Genomic DNA, 15,971 nt, shown 5'->3' with positions numbered 1-15,971 from the left:
TAGTCAAGGCACGCCCTCAGTCCCTTCCTGTTATAGTCCCTTGAATATTAAATGAGAATAAATCCTACACAAAAGAGAGAGAAATAATTGCATTACAGTGGTACCTCAGGTTAAGTACTTAATTCGTTCCGGAGGTCCGTTCTTAACCTGAAGCACCACTTTAGCTAAAGGGGCCTCCTGCTGCTGCCGTGCCACTGGAGCATGAGCACAAGAGATTTATGCGTGATAGATGAGTTGGTCCCACACTCCAAGGATAGCAGTGCCAAAGCTGGGTCTGAGAAAAGTACCTGTGAAGTAATGATGGAGATACAGTGGTACCTTGGTTCTCAAACACCTTGAGTGTTACGCTGAGGTCTGTCTGTTTTTGCTATTTATTTTGCGTTTTTGTTTTTGCGGCTCTTTTCTGTTTTGTTGTTGTGACTGTGTGGAACCCAGTTCAGCTACTGATTGATTGATTGTGTGACTGCAGTACATGGTTCATTGCTTTCATTTTATGGAGCAATGGTCTCATTAGATAGAAAAAATTCATGTTAAATTGCTGTTTTAGGGGTTGTTTTTAAAAGTCTGGAACGGATTAATCCATTTTGCATTACTTTCTGTGGGAAAGCGCACCTTGGTTTTGGAACGCTTTGGTTTTGGAATGGATTTCCGGAACGGATTAAGTTTGAAACCCAAGGTACCACTGTAGTGTCAGAAGTTTGGATCCAGAATCTCTGAACTATGCAACAATCCCACCACATGTGAAGCAATGGTTCAGCATGTCCACAACCCTGCCAACATAAACTGAAGTAGCCTTTGCCAATTCTAACTAGGCAGGAGTGGAGTCCGATGCCATCTTAGCAATGTTTTCAATGTGGCTTCCTGTATTCTTACAGAGATGGTTTTAAGTGGGGGTTTAGACCATATTGCTTTCCATACTTGATCCTCTCTCTGAAGGCCCAGATTACTCTCCCACACTGATCGTAGCCCCTGGGAAGAGCCCATTACTTTACTAAGTAGAATTTTGTAGCTATTGAAAGCCCTACCCTTATTATTTAAAGGTAAAGGTAAAGGGACCCCTGACCATTAGGTCCAGTCATGCCCAACTCTGGGGTTGCGGCACTCATCTCGTTTTATTGGCCGAGGGAGCTGGTGTACAGCTTCCGGGTCATGTGGCCAGCATGACTAAGCCGCTTCTGGTGAACCAGGACAGCGCACGGAAACATCGTTTACCTTCCCGCCGGAGCGGTACCTATTTATCTTCTTGTACTTTGACGTGCTTTCGAACTGCTAGGTTGGCAGGAGCTGGGACCGAGCAAAGGGAGCTCACCCCGTCACGGGGATTCAAACCGCCAGCCTTCTGATCGGCAAGCCCTAGGCTCTGTGGTTTAACCCACAGTGCCACCCGCGTCCCTTTTAGCTGTAGAGTGGTTTTGTACAATTGCATCTAGTGTGCCAGAAGTCCTTTTCAGACACCGCATGGTAGAGTTTAGGCTTGTGAGAGGTTATTGCCACCCATGTCCCTTTACCCTTATTATTTAGGGTCTCATTAATACGAAGTAGTTCAAAGGGAGGAACCATGGCTTGCTGCAAAGGAGGAACAAAGAGGTTGTATATGTGGACAACATGTTTGTTCACATCCCAGCTTTATACGCCAAGATATAGCCATCCAAGCTTGGCCAATGAGTTCATAAGACTGGATTCCAGTTCCCACAAATGCATGGCACAGGCAGCTGTAGCCTCAGGATTGTACCTGCCCAGTAAATGCAGCAGGGAATTCAGTGTGGCAATGCATTAAGTGTGTGGTTGAATATAAATCTGGTTTCTGTTCTGTACAATTCTGCAGGTCCTCACATAGCGCTGACTCTCCCAGTGAAAGTTTAATGGGGTTTATTGGCTCTGCGCTCACAAGTGCCAGCAGTACAGATGGTTTTCTTTTCCCTCTCCCTTCACTGCCTATTTAGATTTTGTGTTTCTTTTTCAGATTAACGAATTGAGTAATGTCCCTGTCCCAGTTATGTTAATGCCAGATGACTTTAAGGCCTACAGCAAGATTAAGGTGGACAATCATCTTTTCAACAAGTGAGTAATGAACGTAACTTTTGATCTGATTCTTCCCTAGATAGGAACTTCAGTATATAAATAGCTGGTTTATTTTTACTTGATGTACAATGATGTATCGCCCATAATTTCACAGGAGTCACTTTGCAATGGAGGTGAGAGAAACGAGAAGCATAGACCGTAGAGGATCATGGTTTTATATACAATTTCCCACGTGTCTGTCTGTGTACTCTAAACCCTGTTGGTGTGTGGATATGGCTTGGAAGCTGCATCTCATCTTTTGAAAAAGACAGGCCGTGAGAAACATTACAACTCCTATTCAGGCCAGCTGCATATGGCTACTTATAAGTTTTTATGCTTTCAAGCCCAGTTTGATGTTCTGATTACATTTTCAGCCTATCATGGTTTTGGACCTGCATACCTTAAAAGGAGACCTCCTTCCATATGTTTATTTTCACTTAACAAAATTTATATATCAGTTCTTTTTTTTAAGAAAAGCTCTTTTTGGCTTGCAAAAAATGTAAAATGTAACTTCTACAGGTCTGGATAGGCTCACCCGCACAAAAGTGTTTTAAGCAGAAGCCGAAAATAATATGACGAAACTGCCACAGGAAGCAATTGGCAAAATCCTAAAACTAATGATTTTTAATTTGTGGGGGAATGAATGGATTTTAACTGAACAGCACCCGAGGTGTATATGTGGGTTCTTGGGGTGTTTGTGAAGTTCAGTGCATATAAATAAACACCCCATATGCTAATGCTATGGTTTTGTGTGTTTCAAATTCATTCCATCATTCAGCAGTTTAAACCTGCGTTAACAAGAGACACAGATACATCTTGTATTGCATATGGAAAGAGCTCTTACCGCTTTAGCTCAAGATTAGCTTGCCCACAGTTTCCCCTCCCTGCCTCTGGACAGCTGTTATAAAACCAAGGAACACTTAGATTGTGCATTTTGTGGCTACACTGTTCATTAACCTTGCAATTTTTAGCGCTTAGTGCTTTTCAACCGCTTCTGTATATTTTGACCATGACGTTTTGGAATCTGATTTGAGGCCACCTCATTCTGCTTCAGGAGACTGATATATTCAAGGTAGCATCTACCGTACCTTGCAGAAGAAACCAAGAACAGAATAACTTCCCATAAAATAAAGGACAATATTTGTTTCTGTCTAAATATTGGATTTGGGGTGCAGGAAATTCATTTGCCCAGCATTTGAACATAGGAGTGGGGAAGAAACTAGCTGGGGTTAGTATCCTGGGAACACTTAGTTGGGAATTTGACCTCTTGAACACAGTGGGGATTCCAAGTAAAGAGTCATAATACTGTGCTGCAAATTGGTACCTTGCCATAATATTTGTTCTAGGTGACACTCCTTGTTGTGCTTATCTTGCAAAAATGTTTCATAGATGTTGATGAAAGGGAAGGAGAATTTCCACTGCCCCTTTTAAGAACTCTTCAAGGGGTTATGCCTTGGTCTTCTGCAGCAGCACACTAGCACTATATTAATTGTACAGTCGTATCTTGGAAGTCAAATAGAATCCATTCCGGAAGTCCGTTCGAGTTCCAGAATGTTCGAAAACCAAAGTATGGCTTCTGATAGGCTGCAGGAAACAGGCATGTATGGATTTGCAACATTCGGGAGCCAAAACGTTCAGGAACTAAGCTGTTCAACTTCCAAGGTACGACTGTGCTCTTGTACTATTCCAGAGCAATGGAGCAACTATCTTCAGAAGTACTTTCAACATTTGTGCAAGGGGAGCATGTTGTTAGGATATAGTTCCGTTCCACCTTAAAAGGGAACAGGCATGACTGTTACGTGTCACATGCCTGTTTACTTCCAGCAAGTCTGCTGGGAACTTCCGTTTGCATATTGCTTTTGCTTTTAGCTGTTTTGCTGGAGACGAAGGGAAGCAGACATGTTTTCCTTTGTTCCTGAACTATGCTGAATAAATGCCTGTAATTAATGCTTACATCTGCCTCTGTCCGCCACTTCTGCTGTGAGAAGATTTATTCACTCTGCTGATAGAGCTTGCACAAGTCTCTAAACGTATCTGAGGTTTGTGTTGCTGATTGATGCTGTTCCAAGGGAGACCGGTGATCGTCTGGCTGCTGGCTAGTGGCTGGAGCCAGCTGGGGGCCAGCCTGCTGCCCCCGTCTCCCCGGCAGTATCCCAACACATGTAATGCTCCCCAGTTCAGGTTTATGGGATGGGATCTGGTCAGAAATGTGCTGGTATAGGTGCCGTAACTTCTGCAGCACGTTAAGATTTCTGGCTGGCACATACCTACCAATGTGACTCTGCAGAGACACAAGGGGGAAAGACCTTTACTTGGTACAGATGTAAATGGATCTGGTTGCTATATAAGATTAAGCCAGTGTCTTCTGAAAAGCTGAGGGCTATGTCTGCACAAACACTGCCAACTTCTCTAAGTTGCTGGGCAGAGTGAAAATGCAAGTCCTAACAAGAGTGTCACAGCACACATCAAGAGGAATCACCCGCTTGTCTTCCGTTGGATTCGATTGGCAGGATTACAAATCAGGGAGAGGCTGAACTTTTATCTATTGGTTACATCAGCTCTAGAGAGTATTGCTGTGGTGCGATAGTAAACATTGTCTGAGAAAATATGCCAAGAAAGGAGGTGAACAGGCATAATGCAATGGTAATTGGGTAGTGATAAATGCAAGGTTATGGAAGGCTTTGACAAACTGCTATTTAGCAAAAGGCACAGTAATAATAATAATAATAATAATAATAATAATAATAATTTATTTATACCCCGCCCATCTGGCTGGGCTTCCCCAGCCACTCTGGGCAGCTTCCCCAAAAAATATAAAAATACTCTAATACATCAAACATTAAAAGCTTACCTAAACAGGGCTGCCTTCAGATGTCTTCTAAAAGTCTGGTAGTTGTTGTTCTCTTTGACATCTGGTGGGAGGGCATTCCACAGGGAGGGCGCCACTACCGAGAAGGCCCTCTGCCTGGTTCCCTGTAACTTGGCTTCTCGCAGTGAGGGAACCGCCAGAAGGCCCTCGGTGCTGGACCTCAGTAATGAAAACCACATTAAAAGCTGGAGTTGCTATGTGGTTTCACACCGATCCAATTTAGTCCAGGGTTCTGTTCTCTTATGGTGGCCTGTGACTATTGTTCCTTTATGCGCTGGCACCAATACTAACATAATTGGGTCACAAGTACTACAGTGACAATGTCAGCATTAAAAATGCAGCTCTGATTGAACCAGCTCTCTCTTTGATCCAGAAGAGATCTCCATCAACAGAATGGAGGGGAGGGCTCTTTTTGCAACGTTGAACATTGCCAAATGCACCAGTTACTGCCATGAGTGGCTGTTCCATTCTTTGGATGATTCCTCAAGTGTCACAAGGTGTGATACAAGAGGACATTGACTGATTTGTGGCATGTGTTATTAGGATAAAAGCTAAACGTGAACTAGCATGTCAAACCACTAAGTGATAGAGCCTAATTATGCAGACCACACTTCCTCCTTGGAAGCCTGCACATGCCCAGGTCATAGAACTCGTTTGCTACCAGCTTTGGGTCGAGTTATAGCAAAAGAACAGTGACTGTCCACTACACAAAATTATATGAATTAAGAGGATCCAGTCCCATCCTGAAAGAGGTTGACATGAGTTTTTGCCATCTTGTGAAGGGGAGATCTCAAGGACTGCTCATGAAGAGGCAGAAGTAATGATTCCGTTTTTTAAAAAAAGGTTTAATATTAGAGAACACTTTTCACTTGTGCTCCATAAAGCATGGAGACGGTGAGTTAGTGCGTATATAAAACCAAATTACATCTAAATGCTGAAAGATTGGAAGACTCATTTTGTCAGAAGTCTTTTTTTATTTAAGGGTTTAATTAAGTATTAATTAGGAAGATTAAGGGGTTTTTTTATGTACCTAAATTTGCTTTTTCTTTTTTCTGTATTTTCTTTTTTCCCCTTAATTGTTTTTTTTTAATTTTCTTTCTGTAGCATGAGATTGTAAATTCTTTGTATAAGTGTGTAAATTAAATTAATAAAGATTATTTAAATAAAAGAAAAGAAAGACAGCTTCTCTGCATCTGCTTCTAGGGAGAACCTCCCAAGTCGCTTCAAATTCAAGGAGTATTGCCCACTGGTGTTCCGAAATCTCCGCGAAAGGTTTGCGATTGACGATCAAGATTATCAGGTACGGAGCATTCAAGCAAGCGGATGAGTCGAAACAAAAGGTTGCAATATGTTGGGAGTGGTTTCTGCAGAGGGTTTTGTTCAGGGGATTGGGGTTTGTTTGCAGGGTGAGGCCAGGGGGGAAGTCCTTGCAGGAGGAAGCTTGCTTCACTGGAAGCAAGACAGATCCAGCGTGAAGGATGCAGGATGAGCCAAGGGCCAAAGATACTAGTCCCTGGGGCCAAGGTGGGAAGTAGCAGGGTTACTTTTCATGGGGATGAGATCGGGAAGTAGGGAGGTTCAATGAGGAGGAGGAGGAAGATAGCAGTAGCTGACCATGCAAGCAATGGAAAGGAAAGCCTGCAGCGCTGTGGCAAATTCAGAAGTGCAGAGCCCCTTTATGATAACCACAGCCACGCCTCTTCTGAAATTATACAACTTTCTAATATTGTACAATAATTGTAAATTGTAATTAGGTCCAGTCGTGACTGACTCTGGGGTTGCAGCGCTCATCTCGCTTTGTTGGCCGAGGGAGCCGGCGTACAGCATCCGGGTCATGTGGCCAGCATGACTAAGCCTCTTCTGGCGAACCAGAGCAGTGCACGGAAACACCGTTTACCTTCCCGCCGGAGCGGTACCTATTTATCTACTTGCACTTTGACGTGCTTTCGAACTGGTAGGTTGGCAGGAGTAGGGACCGAGCAACGGGAGCTCACCCCATTGCGGGGATTCAAACCGCCGACCTTCTGATCGACAAGTCCTAGGCTCTGTGGTTTAGACCACAGCGCCACCTGCGTCCCTTCACAATAATCTTACAATTATACAATAATAGTAATTAAGGACGCTGTGCAATGATTGGTGCAGTTCTCCATGCGTTGCCTTTCAGCTAAATCTACTGTATTCTGTGCACGTACATGGGCAATTGATTTAGAGTACTTATTTCAGAGTGACTCTGTTGTCTGCAACAGAGCTCATACACCGCTCTCTTGAAATGGAAGTACCTTGTGTTTTCGGTGCCCCTAAATGCTTGGGCTTGGGGCATACAGGGGCTATAAATCTCCCCTTTTTTGCTGTTCGGGTGTCTCTAAGACATTAGAGACAGGGGCCCTGCTGCAGAAATGCTAACAGGTCTTTGACCCCGGTCCCATGACCCTGGACCACTACACCACTAGGCACAGTGAAGATCTGTGGTGGATGTGCAGCACAGTCCAGAGTGCCAGCCTCTTCCCGGACAGGCTTGTGTTTGAGTGTGTTTTCAGGGGCAAAGGTCTGGTCTAGAAATCGATCGCTGCTCTGGAATGCAATCCTGGTATATAAGCTGTTATGGCAGCTTTTATGGGAAAACAGAAGAGGTTTCTACACCTGCATCTGTTTAAAGCAGCTTTGGAAATATACTGAATACCCAGAAGTGTGTGTGTGTGTGTGTGTGTGTGTGTGTGTGTGTGTGTTCATGCATGGTGAGTGAGCTTTCAGTGAAGAAAGGGACATGACATTTGCAGTCTATGTGCTTCCCTCTGTTCCCCTTTGTACACTCCTCACCCCCAAACATTAGCTCTCTCAGTCATCAGGGAATGGCTTCAAACTTGGAAAGAAAATAGGACTGCTAAAACTTGTTTAGTTGTTTAGTTGTGTCTGACTCTTCGTGACCCCCTGGACCAGAGCACGCCAGGCACTCCTGTCTTCCACTGCCTCCCGCAGTTTGGTCAAACTCATGCTGGTAGCTTTGAGAACACTGTCCAACCATCTCGTCCTCTGTTGTCCCCTTCTCCTTGTGCCCTCCATCTTTCCCAACATCAGGGTCTTTTCCAGGGAGTCTTCTCTTCTCATGAGGTGGCCAAAGTATTGGAGCCTCAGCTTCAGGATCTGTCCTTCCAGTGACCACTCAGGGCTGATTTCCTTCAGAATGGATCAGTTTGATCTTCTTGCAGTCCATGGGACTCTCAAGAGTCTCCTCCAGCACCATAATTCAAAAGCATCAATTCTTCGGCAATCAGCCTTCTTTATGGTCCTGCTTTCACTTCCATACATCACTACTGGGAAAACCATAGTTTTTACTATATGGACCTTTGTTGGCAAGGTGATGTCTCTAACTCTGCTAAAACTAGATCGAGGTAAAATTAGAGAACTGATTCCAAAGAGTTAGTTAGCTACTTCGATATTTTATTGCTAACCTTTCCCCTTGGCTGAGCAGTTAGAATATTCATAAACATTCCAGCCAGTGGTTAGTGGGGTTTCCTAAGGGGCAGCCATTTTTGCTGGTTCAAAATGCATTCCTCTGATTGGTTACCTTTTAAAGTCAGCAGCAACAAACAGACAGCAACTCTTGGTTTCAATTGCAAAAAAAAACAAGTTTAAAAATGGGATGATTGCAATGCCAAGGATCTGAAAGATGAGGGACGTAGTGTTTTGCTTTGTTCACAGTTCTCTATATTAAGGGGAGTGGGTGGCGCTGGAGGTCAGCGGTTTGAATCCCCGCAATGGAGTGAGCTCCCGTTGCCCTGTCCCAGCTCCTGCCAACCTAGCAGTTCGAAAGCATGCCAGTGCAAGTAGATAAATAGGTACTGCTGCGGCGGGAAGGTAAACGGCGTTTCTGTGCACTCTGGCTTCCATCACAGTGTTCCATTGCGCCAGAAGCGGTTTAGTCATGCTGGCCACATGACCTAGAAAGCTGTCTGTGGACAAACGCCGGCTTCCTTGGCCTGAAAGCAAGATGAGCGCCGCAACCCCATCAGCGCCTTTGACTGGACTTAACCATCCAGGGGTCCTTTGCCTTTACCTTTTACCTATATTAAAGTGCAGGCATGCCAACATAATGGAGCTCTGTTGTGCACAAGGCCCGGCACCCTACTGGCATGGCACGATGTGCTTCCGATGCAGCGTTCAATGTCCTTCTTACTCCCGCATCAAGTGAAGTTGCTCCAACTTTCACAGGGCTGGTCTGAAGAGGCGGCCGGTGCATCTCCTCCTTGTTCTTTTGTTTTCCTCTTTGTAGAATTCCGTGACACGGAGCGCCCCAGTGTACAGTGACAGCCACGGCCGTTGCGGGGTCCGTTTCCTCACCACCTACGACCGGCGGTTTGTCATCAAGGCGGTGTCGAGTGAAGACGTCGCAGAGATGCACAACATCCTGAAGAAGTACCACCAAGTAAGGGAGGTGGAGAGAAAAAGGGTGTCTTAAGCACTAAGCTAGCATGACTGGGAAGCGCTATTTCTGGTAATGCCTGGATTCTGGGTCATTTCTCTACGGGAGCTTCCTGCCTTCCCAGCACTGGACAAGAAAGCAGTTCTGATTATCTGCTTTGCTAGGTTCCCACAGTAGAGCCAGGTTGTCCTCAGTCCCACTGCAGTCTAAATTGACATTTCTGGTACTGAATTGAGCTAGTTCCTACTCTGGTTTTCCAATGCAGGGTATGCAAGGCTTTCACCATGGAGCCCGATAAGGTTATCAGATTTTTTTCAAAGAATCCAGGGACACTATTATTATTATAGTACGTTTCTGAGCACAATTCAAAGTGTTGGTGCTGACCTTTAAAGCCCTAAACGGCCTCGGTCCAGTATACCTGAAGGAGCGTCTCCACCCCCATCGTTCTACCCGGAAACTGAGGTCCAGCACCGAGGGCCTTCTGGCGGTTCCCTCACTGCGAGAAGCCCAGTTACAGGGAACCAGGCAGAGGGCCTTCTCGGTAGTGGCGCCCTCCCTGTGGAACGCCCTCCCACCAGATGTCAAAGAGAACAACAACTACCAGACTTTTAGAAGACATCTGAAGGCAGCCCTGTTTAGGGAAGCTTTTAATGTTTAATGTATCACAGTATTTTAATATTCTTTTGGAAGCTGCCCAGAGTGACTGGGGAAACCCAGCCAGATGGGCGGGGTATAAATAATAAATTATTATTATTATTATTATTATTATTATTATTATTATTATAGTTTATATACTGTCCTATACTTGAAGGTCTCAGGACAGTTCACAGAAAAAATTCAAGATAAAAGACCACAAAATACAGTGGTACCTCGGGTTACATACGCTTCAGGTTACAGACTCCGCTAACCCAGAAATAGTACCTCGGGTTAAGAACTTTGCTTCAGGATGAGAACAGAAATCGTGCTCCGGTGGCGCAGCAGCAGCAGGAGGCCCCATTAGCTAAAGTGGTGCTTCAGGTTAATAATAATAATAATAATAATAATAATAATAATAGTAATAATTTATTCTTTATACCCCGCCCATCTGGCTGGGTTTCCCCAACCACTCTGGGCAGCTTCCAACAAAACACTAAAATACAATAACCTATTAAACATTAAAAGCTTCCCTAAACAGGGCTGCCTTTAGAACAGTTTCAGGTTAAGAACAGACCTTCGGAAAGAATTAAGTATGTAACCAGAGGTACCACTGTACATAATAAAAATAAAAACAACAGCCCAATAGCCCCCCCCAAAAGAGCCACATTTTAAAAGGGCATAGGATGTAGATCAGATCAACCAAAGGAAAGGCCTGGTTAAAAGGAACGTTTTTGCCTGGCGCCTACAGGTGTATAATGAAGGTGCCAGGCGACCTTCCCTGGGCATTCCACATTCAGCAGCAACTGGAGGGCCACAGTCTAGCCATCTCTGCCACCGGAAATCACAGCCAATAAAATGCTGCCGGTCTCACTCTCCCATAACTCCTTGCAAGCCTTTGCTCACTGCTCTCTAAACATATATTGGGAGCAGCCGCCACAGAAACCCAAATCTGTACTGGAGGATGTATACCTGAGTGTACGACAGTTCCAGGAAGAGAAATCATTAATAGTAATAATCACTTATCTGTAACAAAAACAACTCCTCTGGGCAACTCCCAACAGAATATTAAAAACATGATAAAACATCAAACATTAAAAACTTCCCTAAACAGGGCTGCCTTCAGATGTCTTCTAAAAGTCAGATAGTTGTTTATTTCCTTGACATCTGATGGGAGGGCGTTCCACAGGGCGAGTGCCACCACCAAGAAGGCCCTCTGCCTTGTTCCCTGCAACCTCACTTCTCGCAGGGAGGGAACCGCCAGAAGGCCCTTGGAGCTGGACCTCAGTGTCTGGGCTGAACGATGGGGGTGGAGATACTCCTTCAGGTATACTGGGCCAAGGCCATTTAGGGCTTCAAAGGTCAGCACCAACAGTTTGAATTGTGCTCAGAAACGTACTGGGAGCCAATATAGGTCTTTCAGGACCGGTGTTATATGGTCTCGGCGGCCACTCCCAGTCTAGCTGCCGCATTCTGGATTAATTGCAGTTTCCGGGTCACCTCCAAAGGTTTTGTTTATCTAAAAAGAAATAATCCCTTTGGTTTCCAAACTCTTGTTGTGAAATGTTTACCTTTTTTTGTATGTTTCTCAAATATACTTGCAAGATTTGAAGCCGTCCTGTCCCTTTTGATCAAGCTGTGCTGAAATTCTGTGGCCTGATTCTGACGGACTTCTTGTTCTTGTTTTCTCCTTGCCTCGTCTCCTCTTTAGTTCATTGTGGAATGTCATGGGAATACGCTTCTCCCCCAGTTCCTTGGTATGTACAGGCTCACTGTAGACGGCGTGGAAACATACATGGTGGTCACCAGGAACGTGTTCAGCCACCGGCTGACAGTGCATCGGAAATACGATCTCAAGGTGAGGGACGTTATAAAATTCTTGCGTGGAGCCACATTCTGCGCATCTGACTGGCCATCGTGAAAACAGGATGTTTGGCCAAATGAGCCGCTGGCCTGATCCAGTGTGCTGTTATTACATTTTATTACATTCCAACTTCTTTCCTGTAGTGGACAGTCTGACAGTTTTCTTCCTGAGGAGATGGACATTGGAGGTGTTTTAATTATTTTACTGCATACCACGTGAGAGAGAGCATAGTTAGAAATGCTCAAATAAACAAACTGGATGGGGAAGAGGGGGAAAGATGCTTTCAGATATTTCACAGGTTACCCGCTTGCGTGTGGATCCCGTCTCTCGTCATGGGAGTGTGGTATCCTGAGAATCTCAGCTTTCGAGGGTTTGCCTGTAGGGTAAAGGTAAAGGGACCCCTGAGCATTAGGTCCAGTCGTGGCCGACTCTGGGATTGCAGTGCTCATCTCGCTTTACTGGCCGAGGGAGCTGGCATACAGCTTCCGGGTCATGTGGCCAGCAGGACTAAGCCGCTTCTGGCGAACCAGAGCAGCGCATGGAAATGCCGTTTACCTTCCCACCGGAGTGGTACCTATTTATCTACTTGCACTTTGACATGCTTTCGAACTGGTAGATTGGCAGGAGCAGGGACCGAGCAACGGGAGCTCACCCCGTAGCGGGGATTTGAACTGCCAGCCTTCTGATCGGCAAGCCCTAGGCTCTGTGGTTTAACCCACAGCGCCACCCGCGTCCCTTTTAGCTGTAGGGTGGTTTTGTACAATTGCATCTAGTGTGCCAGAAGTCCTTTTCAGACACCGCATGGTAGAGTTTAGGCTTGTGAGAGGTTATTGGAGACCGCTTGAGGGAACCGAATATTAACACTGCGGTGTTATTGTGCTCTGGCTTTCTTAGGGATTTCTACATTAGCCTTCTGGGGCCCCTCTGGGCCATGTGAGAGAGTCTCCTGACCGATGCATAGAATATCCGCCTGTATAGAATTGCTACATGCATTATGCACGTGGTAGCCAGAAGTTAAATATTTGTGTACTAAGTTCCTGCACTTGTATGTCACATGTTCAACCGTATTTCACATAGCCCCCCCCAACTTTTAAGCAATTTTAACACCCAAATTTTCATCCCACTGGTTGCATAAAATGGGTTTGCTTTTTTGTTGTTAATACTGTGAATTTGGTTTTAAGTCTCTCCGTCTCTCATTGCTGGAAATCTTCGGAAAGCTCTCGGTTATCTAAGGTTCAACACTGGGGGCTATATTTTCTTGAAATACTAAGTTTATTGGCTCTAAAATAGGTCTCCACCCCTTTTCTCTCCAGGGTTCAACGGTAGCAAGGGAAGCCAGCGACAAGGAAAAGGTAAGAGCAGCGGTCGGGGAAGGCATTCTGAATAAATCTACAAATGTTGCTGCTGTGGCTATAATTCTGGTAGGCTTAGAGGAAAGGGGGTGCAGTTCCCCCTTAGCTTCAGAAGTGTGTGCTGGGCATTGGAGAGGTGGGTGAATAGCTGTATAGCTGCATCTCCCCATTTAACTCATAACTTTTGATTGCCAATGTTAGAGAGAGCAGGGAGCAACAGCCTCTCTTGAAGTTTCATTCTGTTGATTTTAAATAAAAGAGTGAATCAGAGGGAGAGACAAAAATGGGTATAGCAGAGAGAGAAAGAAGGAGAAAAGGGGAAAGGGGTATAGCAGAGAGAAATGGATGAGAGGGAGATACGGAATGCTCCCATCTTTGGCTGTGGTCCCAGTGTGGTGTAGTGGTTAAGAGTGGTGGACTCGTAATCTGGTGAACCGGGTTCGCGTCTCCGCTCCTCCACGTGCAGCTGCTGAGTGCTCTTGGGCTAGTCACACTTCTCTGAAGTCTCTCAGCCCCACTCACCTCACAGGGTGTTTGTTGTGGGGGAGGAAGGGAAAGGAGAACGTTAGCCGCTTTGAGACTTCTTCGGGTAGTGATAAAGCGGGATATCAAATCCAAACTCCTCCCACCCGCTGTTAGCATATGGTCCCTACTAGATTGCTCCCAAGGGTATGCAGCCCTCAACGGGGGGGGGGGGGGGAAAGGTTGCTTACCCTTGCATTAATCACCAGACTAGCCAACTAATATTTCATCTCGTTAAATAAATGAGGACCCCTTTTGATGGGTGACAGAGAAAAGGGCACCCTAGTTTGGTTATCAAGGCTGTTTCCTGGTAATTGTGGTTGCTGGATATATGTGGACTGTGCAGCTGGTATGCTTCTAGAAAGTTGCTCCTCCCCAAACCAGAGGATCTGATCCAGTTTGGCTGGACTTGAGAGACTCGTTTGAGCCATAAGATTGGGCAGGCAGTGGGGGGGAGTAAGTGAGTAAGTAAGGTCAGGTGGAGATCTCCAAAGGGCAGTTGGTTGCCTACCTCGCCTGTCCAGGCCTTTCAAACTCTGTGTGTGTGTGTGTGTGTGTGTGTGTGTGTGTGTGTGTCTCATCCAGGATTATTCTTCTTTGTAATTATAAGCAAACATAATTCCTATGGCTTCCCTTCCACCTCCCAAATTATGCTAGATATATGTTTGCCTCCAGTGAGCGGGTGTGTATGTGTCTTCAACGGCTTCCTTCATGTTAGAAACGAGAATCTTATCAAATGCCTGAAATGATTTCTTTTTTTAATGCAATGTTTTATTTTTCCATTTGGTTATTTAAGAAGTATTTTAATTCTCCTCCCTCATTCTGTCCTGTTTTTCGTACTAATCCGGAAAAGCCAGATGGCTTTTCTCCTATTTTAGGGATTGCCAGTTGATTAGATATTCAGATTACCAAATATTTTTAACCTGACGGGAGTATAAACCTTTCAGACTGTGCATCAGAGCCCTAAACAGTCGTACCAAAAATGTCTTTTGGGACCGGCCTTTTCTGCTGTTGGGGGATGCTCACACCCATCGTATTGGTGGTACGTCCAAAAGAACGCTTAAGAATCAACAAGTGTTTTTTGGGATTTCGATTCTCAGTTGATTTTTGAAAATCAAACTTTTGTGATTGCAGGTTATTGAAAATGGCATTTAACCTTGCCAAATAAGCAGTTGCCCCAGAAGATCACGAGCAGTGCAGTGGGAAGAAGTCTTTTCACTCACACCTAAGGAAGTTGCGGAAGAAATAAAATTGCCCATTTGGCTATAGTTGTTAGCGTACCTGCTAACTTTTGAAAAATGCAGAAGAGGAAGATCTAGGCTTCCGCCCATGATCTTGAGGCCCTCATCAGCGCTAGTACTTGAGCCCACGGTAGATACAATATTCATTTTTGATGAATATTGGTGATGAAGATTCAGATGAAGAGATATATGTGAGTAAGAGAGTCAAATGGGTCATATTCCTAAATCTGTACTAAGAGCAGTTAAAGGTAAAGGTAAAGGGACCCCTGACCATTAGGTCCAGTTGCGGACGACTCTGGGATTGCGGCGCTCATCTCACTTTATTGGCCGAGGGAGCCGGCGTACAGCTTCCGGGTCATGTGGCCAGCATGACTAAGCCGCTTCTGGCAAACCAGAGCAGCGCACGGAAACGCCGTTTACCTTCCTGCCGGAGCAGTATCTATTTATCTACTTGCACTTTGACGTGCTTTCAAACTGCTAGGTGGGCAGGAGCAGGAACCGAGCAACGGGAGCTCACCCCGTCACGGGGATTCGAACCGCCGACCTTCTGATCGGCAAGTCCTAGGTTCTGTGGTTTAACCCACAGCGCCACCCGCGTTAAGAGCAGTTAAGATGCTACATATAAGGCTGTAGGATTTTGATATTCTGCTTTGTGCAGATTTTGACCTAAGAATTCTGAACACCTGAACCCTTTTAGCTGTTCCTAATATCTGGCTGCCAGGCGCCTAGACAGATAACTCTAGGAAACTCCCAACCAGAACATCTTCCCTTTTTCCTTGTCTCCAGAATCAGCTGATCCAAGAGCTTGTCCCTAAACAGGAAAGTTCTATTTCTGGCTAGCGTTGTTGATAGCCAGCAATAAGGGTTTTGTAGACAAGCCGCTTTGACCTGTCCGCAAGGCTACACTGTCATTCTTGAGATGGGGAAGAGAGAACTTGCACCCAGGACTCGTGTACTAAGTGTGGCAGCACTGTGGCTTTTTATAGTCCCAACAAACCAGAGGAAACCA

General features: G+C 45.3%; 1 protein-coding gene across 3 annotated transcripts in view; it reads left to right on the top strand.

Moving 5' to 3' along the window:
* PIP4K2B (phosphatidylinositol-5-phosphate 4-kinase type 2 beta) overlaps window positions 1–15,971 on the top strand; it is a 38,302-nt gene that overhangs the window by 7,091 nt on the left and 15,240 nt on the right. For all 3 annotated transcript variants that reach the window (XR_013978569.1, XM_080976906.1, XM_080976907.1), the window contains exons 2-6: window positions 1,964–2,061; window positions 6,134–6,230; window positions 9,201–9,353; window positions 11,695–11,841; window positions 13,161–13,199. Coding sequence is in view for 2 of the 3 variants with exons in the window: in XM_080976906.1 (XP_080833032.1) it covers window positions 1,964–2,061; window positions 6,134–6,230; window positions 9,201–9,353; window positions 11,695–11,841; window positions 13,161–13,199 (534 nt within the window). In the remaining variant the exon portion in view is untranslated. The remainder of the gene's footprint in view (window positions 1–1,963; window positions 2,062–6,133; window positions 6,231–9,200; window positions 9,354–11,694; window positions 11,842–13,160; window positions 13,200–15,971) is intronic.

This window comes from Podarcis pityusensis (genome assembly GCF_964106645.2).
Source record: "Podarcis pityusensis genome assembly, chromosome: 13".
Classification (NCBI taxonomy): Eukaryota; Metazoa; Chordata; class Lepidosauria; order Squamata; family Lacertidae; genus Podarcis; species Podarcis pityusensis.
Note: the sequence above shows the minus strand (reverse complement) of the source record. Positions and strands in the feature narration are given on the sequence as shown.